At 46.7% G+C, this 13,827-nt stretch overlaps 2 protein-coding genes across 10 annotated transcripts; one reads left to right on the top strand and one right to left on the bottom strand.

Moving 5' to 3' along the window:
- The first annotated feature begins 2,029 nt into the window (after window positions 1-2,029).
- On the top strand, window positions 2,030-7,765 carry LOC120821469 (dual specificity protein kinase CLK4). 9 transcript variants are annotated; one of them, XM_078106925.1, is made up of 14 exons: window positions 2,054-2,118; window positions 2,576-4,016; window positions 4,693-4,804; window positions 4,963-5,003; window positions 5,387-5,528; window positions 5,657-5,723; window positions 5,866-5,979; window positions 6,069-6,235; window positions 6,459-6,553; window positions 6,670-6,799; window positions 6,905-6,987; window positions 7,073-7,152; window positions 7,244-7,334; window positions 7,407-7,765. In XM_078106925.1, exons 2-14 carry the CDS (start codon window positions 4,005-4,007, stop codon window positions 7,554-7,556), a joined length of 1,284 nt encoding a protein of 427 aa, XP_077963051.1. In that variant the 5' UTR covers window positions 2,054-2,118; window positions 2,576-4,004; the 3' UTR covers window positions 7,557-7,765. The 9 variants fall into 9 exon arrangements, with proteins under 9 accessions (XP_077963048.1, XP_077963051.1, XP_077963047.1 ...); XM_078106921.1 differs by having other exon boundaries at window positions 5,413-5,723; XM_078106923.1 differs by having other exon boundaries at window positions 7,244-7,688.
- A 1,049-nt stretch (window positions 7,766-8,814) lies between these two features.
- Window positions 8,815-12,418, bottom strand: gpr119 (G protein-coupled receptor 119). The gene is made up of 2 exons (XM_040180025.2): window positions 11,680-12,418; window positions 8,815-10,178 (listed from the first exon to the last, which is right to left on the bottom strand). Exons 1-2 carry the CDS (start codon window positions 12,227-12,229, stop codon window positions 9,505-9,507), a joined length of 1,224 nt encoding a protein of 407 aa, XP_040035959.2. The 5' UTR covers window positions 12,230-12,418; the 3' UTR covers window positions 8,815-9,504.
- Window positions 12,419-13,827: the final 1,409 nt, after the last annotated feature.

Here is a 13,827-nt window from a genome sequence, read left to right as displayed (position 1 = left end):
TCCTCTCCTCCGACCCAGAGTCCTGTCTCCCACCGCTGTCCCTCTCTCTTTGTCCCCTCTCTAGCTCGTCCTGTTGTCTCACTCCCACTATCCTCACCCCCTCTCTCTCTCTTTCCCAGCAGTGTGTGTGCCCCCTTGTTGCCCCCCTCCCCATTTACCTCATCAATAACCATGCTGTGTGTAGGTGTGTGTGTGTGTGTGTGTGTGTGTGTGTTTCTGAAGGCTGTGCATTAGGAAAATTGGTTCTCTGCGACGCAGCGCTGTTTTACCAAAGTAATCACAGCTGATGGTGAGAGAGAGAGAGAGAGAGAGATGATTTGGCTCAAATTCTGCTGCTGCTGATGTATGGACTGCTGCAACACACACACACACACACACACACACACACACACACACGCACGCACATGCACACATGCACATGCACACTGTCGCCATCATTCAAGTGGACATAAAAGCGAGAAAGGCTCAACTTTTGAACTCAATTAAAGTATGAAGAACCTTTCTCTCTCTGTCTTATCCTCTCTGAGTCCGGCTCGATAAACCTCATCGGCCTAAAGTACAGTGTGTTACTGGAGTGATCAATACAAGCAATCAAATATTAGGATAAACATTGTTACTGATGGAGGTTGTTCTTAACTCGCTATGCTTGCCATGCAGACAAGGCCACCCGGACTCACCAAACCTGAATATTAAATGGCGTCATATCAGAGGGGTTTCATGCACACGCAGCAGACTGAGGGTCACACACAGCGATAAACATGTGGTTTGTTCTCTGAACCATCTGAGGGTAAAGATCTCTACCCAGTCAGCTATTACAAATGTGTGCGATTCTCTTCATTCATGCAATTGGTTTTTGAAGCTTTGTGAAGTTGTTATCTTTGAATAATGCAAGTGACGCATCATCTTGTATCTTGTATCGCTCCAAAAAACAGAAAATGCTCTCACAGACGCCATATTTTTATTAATGAAATGTCGTCTAAATCGGAGTCGAGGCGCGATGTGATGAAGCAAACCAACTGAGACGGGATGACGCTGAATGACGTTGAACTTGCGCTTCTGAGCCTTTGTTAGTTTAAACAAAAACACGTGTCGTTGTGAGCGTGACAGACTCCCGGCGCCATAAATACCAACCGCTCGCCGCATGTCTGCCGGTACGCGCCCGATGGACCGGATCCTAATCGCAGCTGAGAGCTTCCACATCTGTGCGTCGATACGACTCTTCATTACAGAGTGCAGTGTGTGTGTGTGTGTGTGTGTGCTCTCCGCCAAATGAAATGTGCCACGTGCTCTCCTCTTCACTTCGACCGCACGCCTGTAATTTATCACACGCGCGGAAAATGTCGCTGAGCGGGAGCGGTTAGAATCCGCCCTTCAGGAGAAAAGGTCTGAGAGCGGCGCCCCCGCGTGGTCACGTGCGACAACTACAACCGACACAACTGGAGACACTTGAATGGAGTCCGTGGTTTAAACCGCAGGGTTCATAACTCCGAAGGACTAAACCGAAGCCATTAAATAAACTATATCTGGCGTGTTAATGATAAAAGCAACATGAAACACACTGGTATTTTCACCCGGGGGGGACAGATGTTCACGTCCCGCGTGGAACGACGTAGAATTATTTGTGGCACGACTAACGCACTTCATTAAAGCCACTTCTGCGGTAATTGTGTCACCGTGGAAACCAAACCGGAGGAAGTCGGCTTCATTTCTCCGCCTGATGTTCGGTTGCTCGAGTCCTCTTCTGAATGCCAACCCCTCTGTCCCGTCTGATGAAACAAAGAAGTAATAACCCCGAAACACCCCAGGAGGAGGACACCGTCATCCACATGTCCTAGAGTCTACTCCACAATACGGGAGGAAAGGAGAGCCCCGGGGGCCGGGGGGGCCGGGGGGCCTGAGCGGCTCCCCGTGTCCCTTTTCACTGCAGCTGGCCGAGGATTTTACGGCCTAGAAGTGCGCAGGAATGTTCACGTCTTGGTTTTCTGTGGGACGTCCCGTTTTATTGCACAGCAGTTTGAGCCGTGGTGGTGGGGGGGGGAGACTCTGACGGACGAGCAGGACACCGCAGAGAGCCGGCAGCAGAGGACATCACAGCTTCTGTAACAGAGACAAAGACAGGTAAGCAATGTCTCAGGGTCAACACTATCTAGACTTAATGTCTCTTGGTATTTTTAGAAATAATAGCCAACATCCATGAGTAGCTCATCAAGCGCTCTCAAAATAATGACTTAGTATTTCACGGATGTTTGTCGTTAAATGCCATCTTTTGTGTCGTCCCCAAAAACGCGGTTGAAGAGTTTAAATTACGGGTGTTTTGAGGCGTAAAAACGGTAAAACGATAGGTTCCGAATCAGATCACGTCCCATTCACAGCACCAAAGCGACAACAGTCGGGAGGGTGATTCCCGTTAGTCTGACCAACACAAAAAAAACCTTCCCTCTCAGTAAACGCTTGCCTATTTAAAGGCAAATCGGAGATAAAGGCCGACATGGCGCCGGCGAAGGACAAAGAGGGCGACGGTCCAAATGCTAAACTTGTGGATGTCACAGTAACTGCGTGTTCCAACCTACTCCAGACTCGCCGAGGCTTGGTGGCGGCGAGTGGAATGGAGATCATTCCCCCCCTCCCGACGTCCTGCAGAGCAAACCGCATGCAGGGACAGACAGTAGTGAGTGTTGGAGCATCGCAAGTGAGTGAGTCGCCCCCCGGCGCTGATTTACAGTCGATGGAGGACAGCTGAGCCGGGGAGACCCGGATCCATTCCTCTCCATGGAAGGTGTACCCCTCCCTCGGTGTGCCGGCTATAAAAAGCTGCGGCCCTCGGCTTGCACAAGCCACCGCCGCATTCAATACCCATCAGAGCAAAAAGGAATTATTAACTCTCTGTAACTGCTATGTGCTGCAAAGGTCAAAATGACATAGAAACCAGGGGTGGCGGAGGTGATGAGAAGATGGATAATGGCATGTCTGCTATTTGTGGATGAGAAGGTTCTGATTGCACGAGGACACAGTGGAAGCAAAACTGTGAGCTTGTGGACACGTTGTCAACATGTCAATCACCCACTGGAAACGTGATTCAGTGACTGGATCATTTGCTAAATGAACATCACGCTGTATTGAAGAAGACTTGAAACTAGAGATTGAGAGCATAAACTCGTGTTTACAGCGTTCACCGAGGGAATAAATCAAGAGAGAAGTGGAGTCATTTTGTCATAGACTGCTATGGGATTAGAAGAGTCGCCCCCTGGTGGACACTAGAGAGGCCGCATTCCTCCTCTCCCTCTCCATTATGAAGACACCAGTGAGCCGGGACACTGGTTGTCCTTCACAGACATGAACATGGTGACGCCAGTTTATTTTGAGCTGCTCCGACGCACTCTGCCCTGCTACGAGATCACAGTACCGTGAAATTATTACCCCTAAAATATGCAGCCTTACCTACCGTTTGAGTGAAAAGCTCACAAATACAAAACTTATTTATGTTTTTAGAGATTTACCTCTTCAGAAAGACAGAATGGGCTGAGTGTCCCTTTAAATTGTTTGGTATTCTCTTCCCAGTCGAAAGAGTTGCATATTTTACTGGAACATTAATTAAACTAATTTAAAAAATGTTTTTCAAACTTGATCCATGCATTCTCCCAACATATTTTTTTTTCACGGCGCCATATGCCTTGAAAAACTAATTTCCCTCAAGGAATAGTTTTAGGTCCCCTTGTTGGCCCCTTTGGAAGCTGAGCTACTTGTGACTAAGCCCTTTTTCCACAGCAGTACGGGTTGTAGGTTAGAGTGATGAAACACTAAGTATAGCTTTGGAAAACTTCTTTGTCCCGTTGGAGAACAAGGGCAGTGGAGGACGGAGGGTCGGAATACCAGGCTGAGGAAGAGCCCCGAGTCATACAGACGCATTTCTGGGTCCAAATTAAACAGTTCCAGCTTTATACAGTAGAAGAAAGAAGAGTTTTGGACCTTTATTCTCAGGAACCATTGTTCTTTATTCAGGTGCAATGGCAGATAATGTAAGTTTAAATGCTCCCGTTAACTATTCCCACATAGTCGTAGCATGTATTTGTTAGCACAGTGTTAGCAATAAAGGTCCACCAGTCCAAATTTGATCTCAATGATTACTGGGTGGATGTCTGTGATATGGTGTGGTACCCAACATATAAATCCCAAAGGAATTTAATCTAAAAAAAGTCTTACAATTATCATATTTGAGGACAATTATTGAATGCAGCACACAACAAGGACAAAAAAATGTTTTTTAAAAGAAAGTTTAAATATGTTGTGGAAAAATTATATATTAAGTAAAAAAACTTTTTTTTAAATCTAAATATGACAGGTCAAAAAATTAAAAAAAAAAAAAAGGTCAAAAAAAGGTTTGAAAGTATGTTGTCTAAAAATATAATGGAAACCAGTCTAAATAGCTAAAGTCAAATTCAAATTAAAGTCAAAGTCTTAATTTGTTATGTTGAAAATAGTTTTTTTTAAATCAAAAATTATTCAGGCAAAATATGTTGGATGGAAAATGTTTTGAAAAAAAATCCAAAAGAATTAGGTCAAAAAATATTTTTGAAAAATAATCTTAATTTGTTATGTTGAAAAATGTCATGGAAAAAAAGAAAGAACATTAAGTTAAAATATTATCCTGTCTACTGCTTCTTCTTCTTTTTTTTCTTCTTCTCCTGTGTTCAGTTACCACCAGACCTCCACAGGCTGGAGCAGAGGGGCCACATTGTGCTTCCAGGGCCCAGTGTGTGCAGCAGAGCTATGGGCAAGAAGGACAACGCATGTGGCTCTTGGAGAGGTGACCTCATGTTCATGTTCATGGCTGACTTTGGCATTCTTTTTAAAATGTTTCTGTGTCTCAATCTGAATCTAAATCATAAACTTGATACTGACTCTCGTCGTTTGAGATCAAAGTTTTTATGAAAGTGGACTTTCTGCCATTTGGTCTTCTTGTAGACGCTGATGACCTGAAAAGCTCTTCACAAGCTGGCGACTCGGTGAGATTCTCCTCCGTATGTTACCTGTGATGTTTAGACCCACTTTGCTAGACAGAGTGTCTAAACATCACATATCACTCCAGCCCAAATCTTATGAATTATTTCAAGTTGTTAAAACCATTTGCAAGCCATTCAGAGAGAAACTCATGCAGAGAAACAGTTGAGTCAAAGAAATGCAATCGCTCATCAAGACATGCGAAAATATTGATCACCAACGGTGGAGATGGATCAATCTTTCGTGTCCAGATATACACATGTATTTGGTGGGGAAATATTATATGTACCGGCAGAGAGTAAATCACTAGATGATCCAACGAAATCTATTAATATATTTTCTCTCCTAAACATAATTAGGTGTTTCGCCGTCTTTCCCTTTGCCCCAGCTTCAATCTGCTTTTCTTGGCGACAGCGCTGTCAAAGCTGCTGCCGCTGCCGACGAAGACGAGGACGAGGAGGACGAGAGAGGAGAGGACGGAGAAGAGGGCCACCTGGTCTACCACGTCGGACTCCTGATGAAAGAAAGATGTACTCGACGCCACTCGTGGTCCTCTGTGTCTTTTCTGTCCTAACCCTCCAAGTTAAAAAAAAAATAGTGATTATTCAGTTGTTATTTATAATATTTATCATATCTAAGTCCCCCTGTCCTTCTCCAGATGAGGTGGTGTCCACTCTGGGAGCGGGAGCCTTTGGAAAAGTGGTGGAATGCCTCGACAGAGACAAGTAAGCTCGCGAGGACGTCCTCAGATCTCTCCTTTGGCCTCCGTTTGTCGGGACGTCACGATTTATTCGATACATGCAGAAGCCGGAGACAGTTAAACCGTCTTGTAAACCGAGAGACCTTTGCGTACCGCGTGTCCGCCAGGGACGAGCGCGTCGCCGTGAAGATCTTGAGGAACATCGAGTGTTTCCGTGACGCGGCGAGGTCTGAGGTCGCCGTGCTGGAGGAGATCAACAGCCTGGACGACGACAACAGATTGTGAGTTCTTTCTTCTCTCACACTAACGGACGTCTTTTACTCTTGATTCTGACTCCGCCCCCCCCCGCCCCCCCCGCCCTCCCTTCCAGTGCCTGTGTAAGGATGCTGGACTGGTTCGACCACGAGGGTCACATCTGCATCGTGCTCCAGCTGCTCGGCCTCAGCACCTTTGAATTCCTGCGACTGAACGAGTTCCTTCCGTTCGGCGTGGAGCAGATCCGACACATGGCCTTCCAGATCTTCCGAGCGGTCTGCTGTGAGTTCACCGCTGACCCCTGACCCCTGACCTTGTGATTGACTTGAAAGTAGTAAAGTGGATGAGAGCTGTTTTAATTCTTTAAATGCTAAGGAGAGGTCCTTAAATGTTTCCTTTACTGTCTGAAGCTCTTTTAATGACTTAATGACACACAACTACAACGTGTGTGTGTGTGTGTGTGTGTGTGTGTGTGTGTGTGTGACTGTGTGCGCGGGTCCCACAGTCCTGCATCGTAACAAACTGACCCACACAGACCTGAAGCCAGAGAACATCCTGTTCATCTGCTCCGACTACGACCACGAGTACAACCCCGAGACGGTAAACGCTTTGGATAGAAACGTGTCACCGCCTTGTTTCAAGCGTCCCCAAGTACTGAGGGATGTTCAGCAGTGTGCGTGTGTGTGCGTGTGTGTGTGTGTGTGCGTGTGTGTTAGGAGTGTGAGGAGAAAAAGCTGAGGAGCCTGGATGTGAAGGTGGTGGATTTTGGCACCGCCACGTTCGACCACGAGCACCACAAATCACTGGTGTCAACGAGGCACTACCGAGCTCCAGAGGTCATACTGGGTACACACGCGCACACACACACACACACACACACACACACACACACACACTCACACACACACACGGCTAGATGATGCCTCTGGTTGTAACTGTCTTTGTGCACAGATCTGGGCTGGAACCAGTCGTGTGACGTCTGGAGTTTGGGCTGCGTTCTCATGGAGTTTTACCTGGGACACGCCCTCTTCCAGGTACACACACAAACACACACACACACACACGTGCGCACACAGACAGAGACGGTAGTGAGCTGTTCTGTCCCCTCTGCTGCCCCAGACCCACGACAGTGGAGAACATCTGGCGATGATGGAGAGGATCCTGGGACCGATTCCCCTCCACCTGCTGAAACAGACCAGGTAACATCCTCCAATCCGCGCAATGAGGAACCAGGAAGTATGAGAGCCGACTGAGCGTCTCCTCCTCTCCTCCTGTGCGCGTTGTGTGTAGGAAGCAGCGATATGTGCACAACGGGCGCCTAGCCTGGGACCTGCAGACCTCCAGCGACGATCACGTCGGGAGACACTGCAGGCCGCTGAAGGTAAAACGCGCCGCCGATCGTCCGCGGCCCGCGAGCCAGCGGCAGCGAGCTGAAGGTGACTTTCTCTCACAGAAGTACATGCGGGGGAGGAGCGAGGAGGAGAGGCAGATGTTCGACCTGCTGGGCTACATGTTGGAGTACGACGTGTGCAGGCGGATCACGCTGGAGGAGGCGCTGTGGCACCCGTTCTTCAGCCCGCCGGGGGGGAAGAAGCCCCTGTGACTTTAAGCCACTTTAACGCTTTCTGAAAATAGTTTAATACTGAGCCGACCTCCGGCAGAAGATTGGCTATTTCTTCTCCTCCATCTCCTCCTCCTCCTCCTCCAGGGGCGGAGCTTCTCCTCCTGCCGGAGATCCAGGACCGACGGCTGGGCCCGCTGGAGGGAAGGGTGGGGGGGGCAACGGGAGACCCAGATCCACGACTGATCTGCAGTGAGATGATGAGATGGTTTTCTAAAGGGAGTCTGGTGCTCGGAGACCACTTGAATCCACGGAGACCGACAGAATCAACAGGAAGGTTCCTCGTAGAAGCTCTAAGCATCGACACACACACACTGTTTTGGTTTAAAGCTGACGAGTGACTTTGTGAAAAACGATCCAGCCAGTTTCAGAGAGCGTTCCTGTCTACTTAATCATAAAATGCCATCATGATCCAGCAGTTGTTCAGACAGAATATGTCTGTATTCTCCTTCATTTGTTCATTGTCGTCCATTATTTTTTTTATTTTGATGTGTCTTGATTCTGCATCACCTCTATTTGCTATTTAATTTTTGGTCATTTGTTTTTTTTGTCTCTTAATAATATAATATATATATAATATAATAATTATATTAATCAATAATGTGTCTCTTTGAAATCCTTTTTCTGTCTTTTTGTACTTTTTTTTGTCATTTTGTGTCTCTTAATAAATAAGTCAAGCATTTTGTAGCGATCCTTCCCTCGAGCTAATGCCGCTGTGACATGAGAGTATTATTCCTCGTGCCTCCTTTAAGTGGCGCATATAAATATATACAGACACACCCTCCGTCACGCAGACTCTGTCTGCCAGTCTCCAGTCAACATGCGCACCAGCTTTGTTGAAACAGGCAGATATTTAGATTCAAGCGGCCGAGGAAGTTTCCGTGAGCAAATATTTATCCGGCTCTGAGGTAGTCGCGTCTGTTATCTGAGAGCCATCGGTTTAAAGCTCCTAAATCACCTGCAGGCAATAAAGCATTGTGAAACAAGGCATGTGCGAGTGCCAAGGCCTACAGTTGGTGCATCATGTCGCGGGTTCCAGCCTGTCTCGTGACCTTTGATGATGCAATTTACCACACACAGGATATGATAAACGTATAAAACCAAAAATACAACAATTTTTAGGGAAAATGCTGCAGTTTCCAACCCTAAATGCACCGTAAGGCCTAGCAATTAAATCAAAATTAAATTAAATGATTTCTCTTACTAAAAAAAGTATACAAATCTCACGCCACACAAGAGGTATTGATTCTGCGGACATTTTATTTAAGACTTTAGGTTTTGTTTTTTCTCTCTCAGCCAGCACAGAGTCCTCTGCAAATATCTGCAGGTCATCAGACTGAAAACTTGATGCTTTCAATATCCAGGTTCAAGCCTTCTTCAGTACAGCTTGATGTTCATTTTGAGATCTTTGGTCCATCTAGGGTCAAACAGAGCATAAAGCAGGGTGGGCTTCAGGAACGTTTTAGAACATCCTCTGCTGTATGCTCTGTTGGACTCTTAATGGACCGTAATTTACTCAATGAACATCAAGCTGTATTGGAATAGAGATTGAGACCATAAACGCATGTTTACAACGTTTACTGTGGAAACAAATCAAGAGAGAAGTAATTCTCTCATAGACTTCTAGGACCAGCGGGTTTGACCCCTAAAGGACTGAGAATGAAGGGTTAAGACACGAAGCATCGGCGTCACTCTTCAGAACAAGAAGTACCGAGCCTGATTAGTCCTGAAATCATGGAAATAGATCGTAATAAAACTAGAGTTTACTTTGTTAGAGGTGTGATTTCGGTGAGACCTTAAGGAATGAATTCAATCAGGTCAGAGGATACCTGAATCATATGCAGCGTAAAGTACAGACCTGTAATTTAAATTTTCCATTGATAAAATTTGTATCCCCGTCTTTCTGTCATCCCTGCTTCTCTGGTTTCTTTCACAAGCTGCTGGTGGCAGAAGACGGCAAAGTGTGCGCGCTGCTGTTGCCGATGATTGGCCTTAACAACGACGGGTTGAGGGTTTCTCCGACAGAAGCACCGGCTCCGACCTCCGCGGGCGGCTGCCGGTCAAAACTCCCCGGCGGTCCGGCGGCCGGGTACCCGGCTTGAGGGCAGGAAAACATGGCCGCCAACTGCAGCCGCACCTCCCTCTGCCAGAAGGCGTACACCAAGGGGTTGATGAGGGAGTTGGACAGCCCCAACAGCCACAGGTGATTCTCCAACAAGCCGGTGAGTTTGCAGCTCTCGCACAAGAGGTGCACTATGCACACCACGAAGAAGGGGCACCACAGGACCAAGAAGCAGCCCACCAGCAACCCCACCGTCCTCAGGGCCTTCACGTGGCTCCAGTAATGGCTCCTTAAATGGTGGTGGTGGTGGTGGTGCTCACAGTGTCGATGGTTGTCCGTCCTGGAGCCAGCTTGCCTGACTTGGCAGATCTGCTTCTGGTGGCCGCAGGCGATCTTCAGGATGTCCAGGTAGATGTAGAGGAACACGGAGAGCACGGGGAAGAAGCAGGTGCTGAACAGCACAATCATGCCCACCTGCTGGATGACGGAGAAGAAGGCACAGATGCCGGCGTAGCCGTCGGACTGAAGCTGCCGGACCATCGCTGAGGAACAGAGGAAAGAGGTTATCGGGACCCGCGAGACGTCACCATCGGGGAGGTCCATCAACGCGCTGGTGAAGCTTCACATGTTCCTCAAACATGACCCATCTGCTGCAGTTGCAACTAGCGGTGCTATTTCGTGTTACTGTTGTCTCCTTACCTATATCCTTTTTTGTAATATTTGTTTTCTTTTTATATGCTTCTTGTTTGCTCTTAACACCACGCTGCTGTAAATCCTGTAAATTTCCCCACCGCGGGAATAACAAAGGATTATCTTATCACCAGCTTCCCGTCTGTAACACACTATTAATTCATCAAGCGGTTGCATTTTTTTATTTGAATGTAGCTTCATATTTTTTTTCATTTTTGTTGTTTTTCCTATGAAAGTCACACAATACCATGTGGATTTATTTTACACAACTAAAACAACTAAGTTTTGTGGGAAAAGATGGAGTTGAGTTTCAGAAAAACACAAAATACTTTATATTTTTTTATATTTTATTTTATTAGTTTAACGTAAAAATCTTGGTTAAATGAAGGAAAATATCATAAAATATTTCATTTGATTCCAGCTACAAAACTACCTGGTTAGGTTTTGGAAAATATTGTGAAATACTTAGGAAAAGTTAAATAATTTGTTAGATTACACATTGGTGCCCCACTCCCACTCCTTTTCCTTGAAAGACAAATACACCACCCGCCTCACCCGGAAAGCTACCTCGATTGCGAGTGACACCAGCCACCCCGCACACAGTCTGTTCAGCCTCCTGCCCTCTGCAAGAAGGTATAGGAGCCTCCGTTGCTGCAACACCAGACTCAGAGACAGCTTCATACACCAAGCTGTCAGAAAGCTGAATTCTCTCCCCTCACTCCCCCCCAGCCATATCCGTCAGTCTGACATGGGGCTAAAATCCCCCCCCCCCCCCCCCTTAAATCACTCAGGACTCTACAACAAAACTGTCTCTTGCACTTTTATCACTTACGTTTACCACGTAACCACTTACTGTTATACCTGCACTTTTGCTGCCATTACTAAATTGCCTTTTTTTTGCACTACCATAACCTCACTTTAAAGAAAAACTTGTGCTGTTGTCGTACGTGTATCTGTATGTTTTTTATTTAGTTTTCTATTTGTATCTAAATGTCTTGTCTTATCTGTTGTTGTGCCTGTGCACTTTATATGTTTCACCGTGGGAGAGTGGGAAACGTTTTTTATCGATTCCTCGTATGTCTGACATGCAGGAAATTGACAATAAAGCTACTTTGACTAGATTTAAGCAAAATAAAATAGTTGGTTAGGTTTAAGAAATGGTGTGAAATACTTGGCTAGCTTCAGGAAAAGATCTAGAAATACTTTATCGTTGTGGTTTGGGTTAAAAAAAAACTAAGGAAGCGTCTTAACCTCATTTCACGTAACAAATAAATTGAACTTGACCTCTCTGACACGCGGCACCAACAACCATTTTTTTTAGCCCTTATAACAGGCACAATTTCCCGGTCTCACCTGGCAGGAATCCCATCGTGAGGGAGCTGACCCACAGCGCCAGCAGCGACCCGACCGCTGACCCCTTCCCGGACAGCCGCGAGTACCGCAGCGGCATCTTGATGGCGGCATAGCGGTCGAGCGAGATCAAGAACATGGACATGATGGACGCCGTGCAGGGCGACATCACGAAGGCCATCCGCAGCAAGCACCGGGTCTTTCCCTGGGCGGGCGGCGTGGCGTCTGTGGGCGGATCGTCGGCGCCGAGGCCCCACTGGTTCTGGCCGCCGTCGTTGCCGCCGAAGTCCTCGGTGGCCAGGCCGGTGATGGCGACCCCCACCATGGCGTCGGCCAGCGCCAAGTTGAGGACGAAGCACCAGCTCTGGCTCCTCTTTTTCCGGAGCAGCTTAAACAGGGCGGCCGCCACCAGCAGGTTGGTGGAGATGATGAGGCAGGAGGCGATGCTCAGGATCACGCCCATCACCCGGGGCCTCATGCTCGGCGCCACCGGCTCGCCGGGGGTCATGCTACCAACGGGCTCGGGGCTCGCTGGTCCAATTGGATACGACATGTTGACGGCAAAAAAAAGAGATTTTTTTAATGGGAAATCCACATGTGGATCATTTTGACAGCTAAAATATGTCCAAGGAACTCCAACAGCCGGCACGCATGACAGCGCTTCATCGGCCGGAGGAGCGGCGCGCAGGTGTGATCGCCGCGGCACGAAGAGTCCTGTTGTCTGTTAAAACGTTTCCACGGTGATTTGTGGTTCAAACATCCACTCAGTCCAACCGGTCTCCGCTGTGTGCTTGAATCCAACAACAAAATGCAGAAAGGCAGAAAGAATCACGGCATTATCAGCAGGTCTCGCCCATCCCCTCCTCTCTCTCTCTCTCACACACACACACACACACACACACACACACACACACACACACACACACACATGCAAACCCTTCCGCTGCTGGATTGACCCTTGTCCCAGCTCCCAGGAGGGAAATCTCTATTTTTAAACATCCACTTGTCCTTTTAAACCAATGCTATTCTTTTGCTGCTGAGCCATGAAGAACATAACTTTATTTCACACGTTTCCATTCACAATAATTACGAGAAGGGACGAAATAATAATGAATGATGCACGACGATGACATTTGTTTACCACATAACTAAGAGATATATCACCTTGATTATTTTGATTGAAACAATTATTTTTTTGTTCTGCAAATTTTCTAAATGTGCAAACAAGGCACTTTGTTATCAAATATGTGCAAGTCTGCATAAATCTCAAGGAAATAAGTGTCCATGAACATTGGATAAAGCCTGGTTCAATCCCTTGGTTTCATTTAGTTGACATATTGGAAGTAAAGGTTTTTAAGGATTTCTCTTTATATAAACCGATAAATCCAAAACAGGAGAAATCAACATCTCGATGTATTTTACGGGTAATGAAAACAGCTCCTATAAATCACCATGAAACTCCATCATATCATATCAAAAACTGTTTTCTGGATATTTTTGCGTCTTCGCGTTGGCAAATGTCATCGTGACCAGTTGTAACCTTGAAGGTGAATTTCTGAGTTCTTGTTGGGAGGATGGCAGCATGACGTGAACGTAACACTTCATAATAACACCTCATGAGGATGGAAACCCACCTGGTGGTTGTTGCACTCCTTGTCTGTGCTGTGCTTTGGAGATTGTGTTAATAAAATGGGAGGAAGTGAAACAGTGTGTGTGTGTGTGTGTGCGTGTGCGTGCAGCGCTGAAAGCTTTAGTTAAACTCTAACCCGGCTGGCTGACGTCCTGCTCCGGCCCCAGAGTCCTCAGAGAGAGACATCTGGCCCCCGATGGGACCATTTTCCACTAAGAGTCACACACAAATACATCTGGTTAATGACGCTTTAGCTGCAAACACTCAGACCGCCACCTGGCATCACAACAGCTTCCGTGAGTCTGTAAGAAGAATAGAGAACATGGCAATACTGAATTAATAATTAGCCTTGATTGTTTGTCTGTGATCCCAACGATCTTTTTGGTGTATTTACTTAAGTTAGGGAGAGGAACCTTTAACTGGTCCTGAACCAGCCTCAATTTATTCCTAATGGTCTTCATGACCTCCATCAGTAAACAACGGCATCACAGTGGAGGGTTTTAGTTTTTTTCTTAATGCTC

The sequence above is a fragment of the Gasterosteus aculeatus genome, chromosome 7, assembly GCF_964276395.1.
Source record: "Gasterosteus aculeatus chromosome 7, fGasAcu3.hap1.1, whole genome shotgun sequence".
Lineage (NCBI taxonomy): Eukaryota > Metazoa > Chordata > Actinopteri > Perciformes > Gasterosteidae > Gasterosteus > Gasterosteus aculeatus.
The sequence above is the reverse complement of the archived record's forward strand: the minus strand, read 5'-3'. Positions and strand labels throughout refer to the sequence as shown.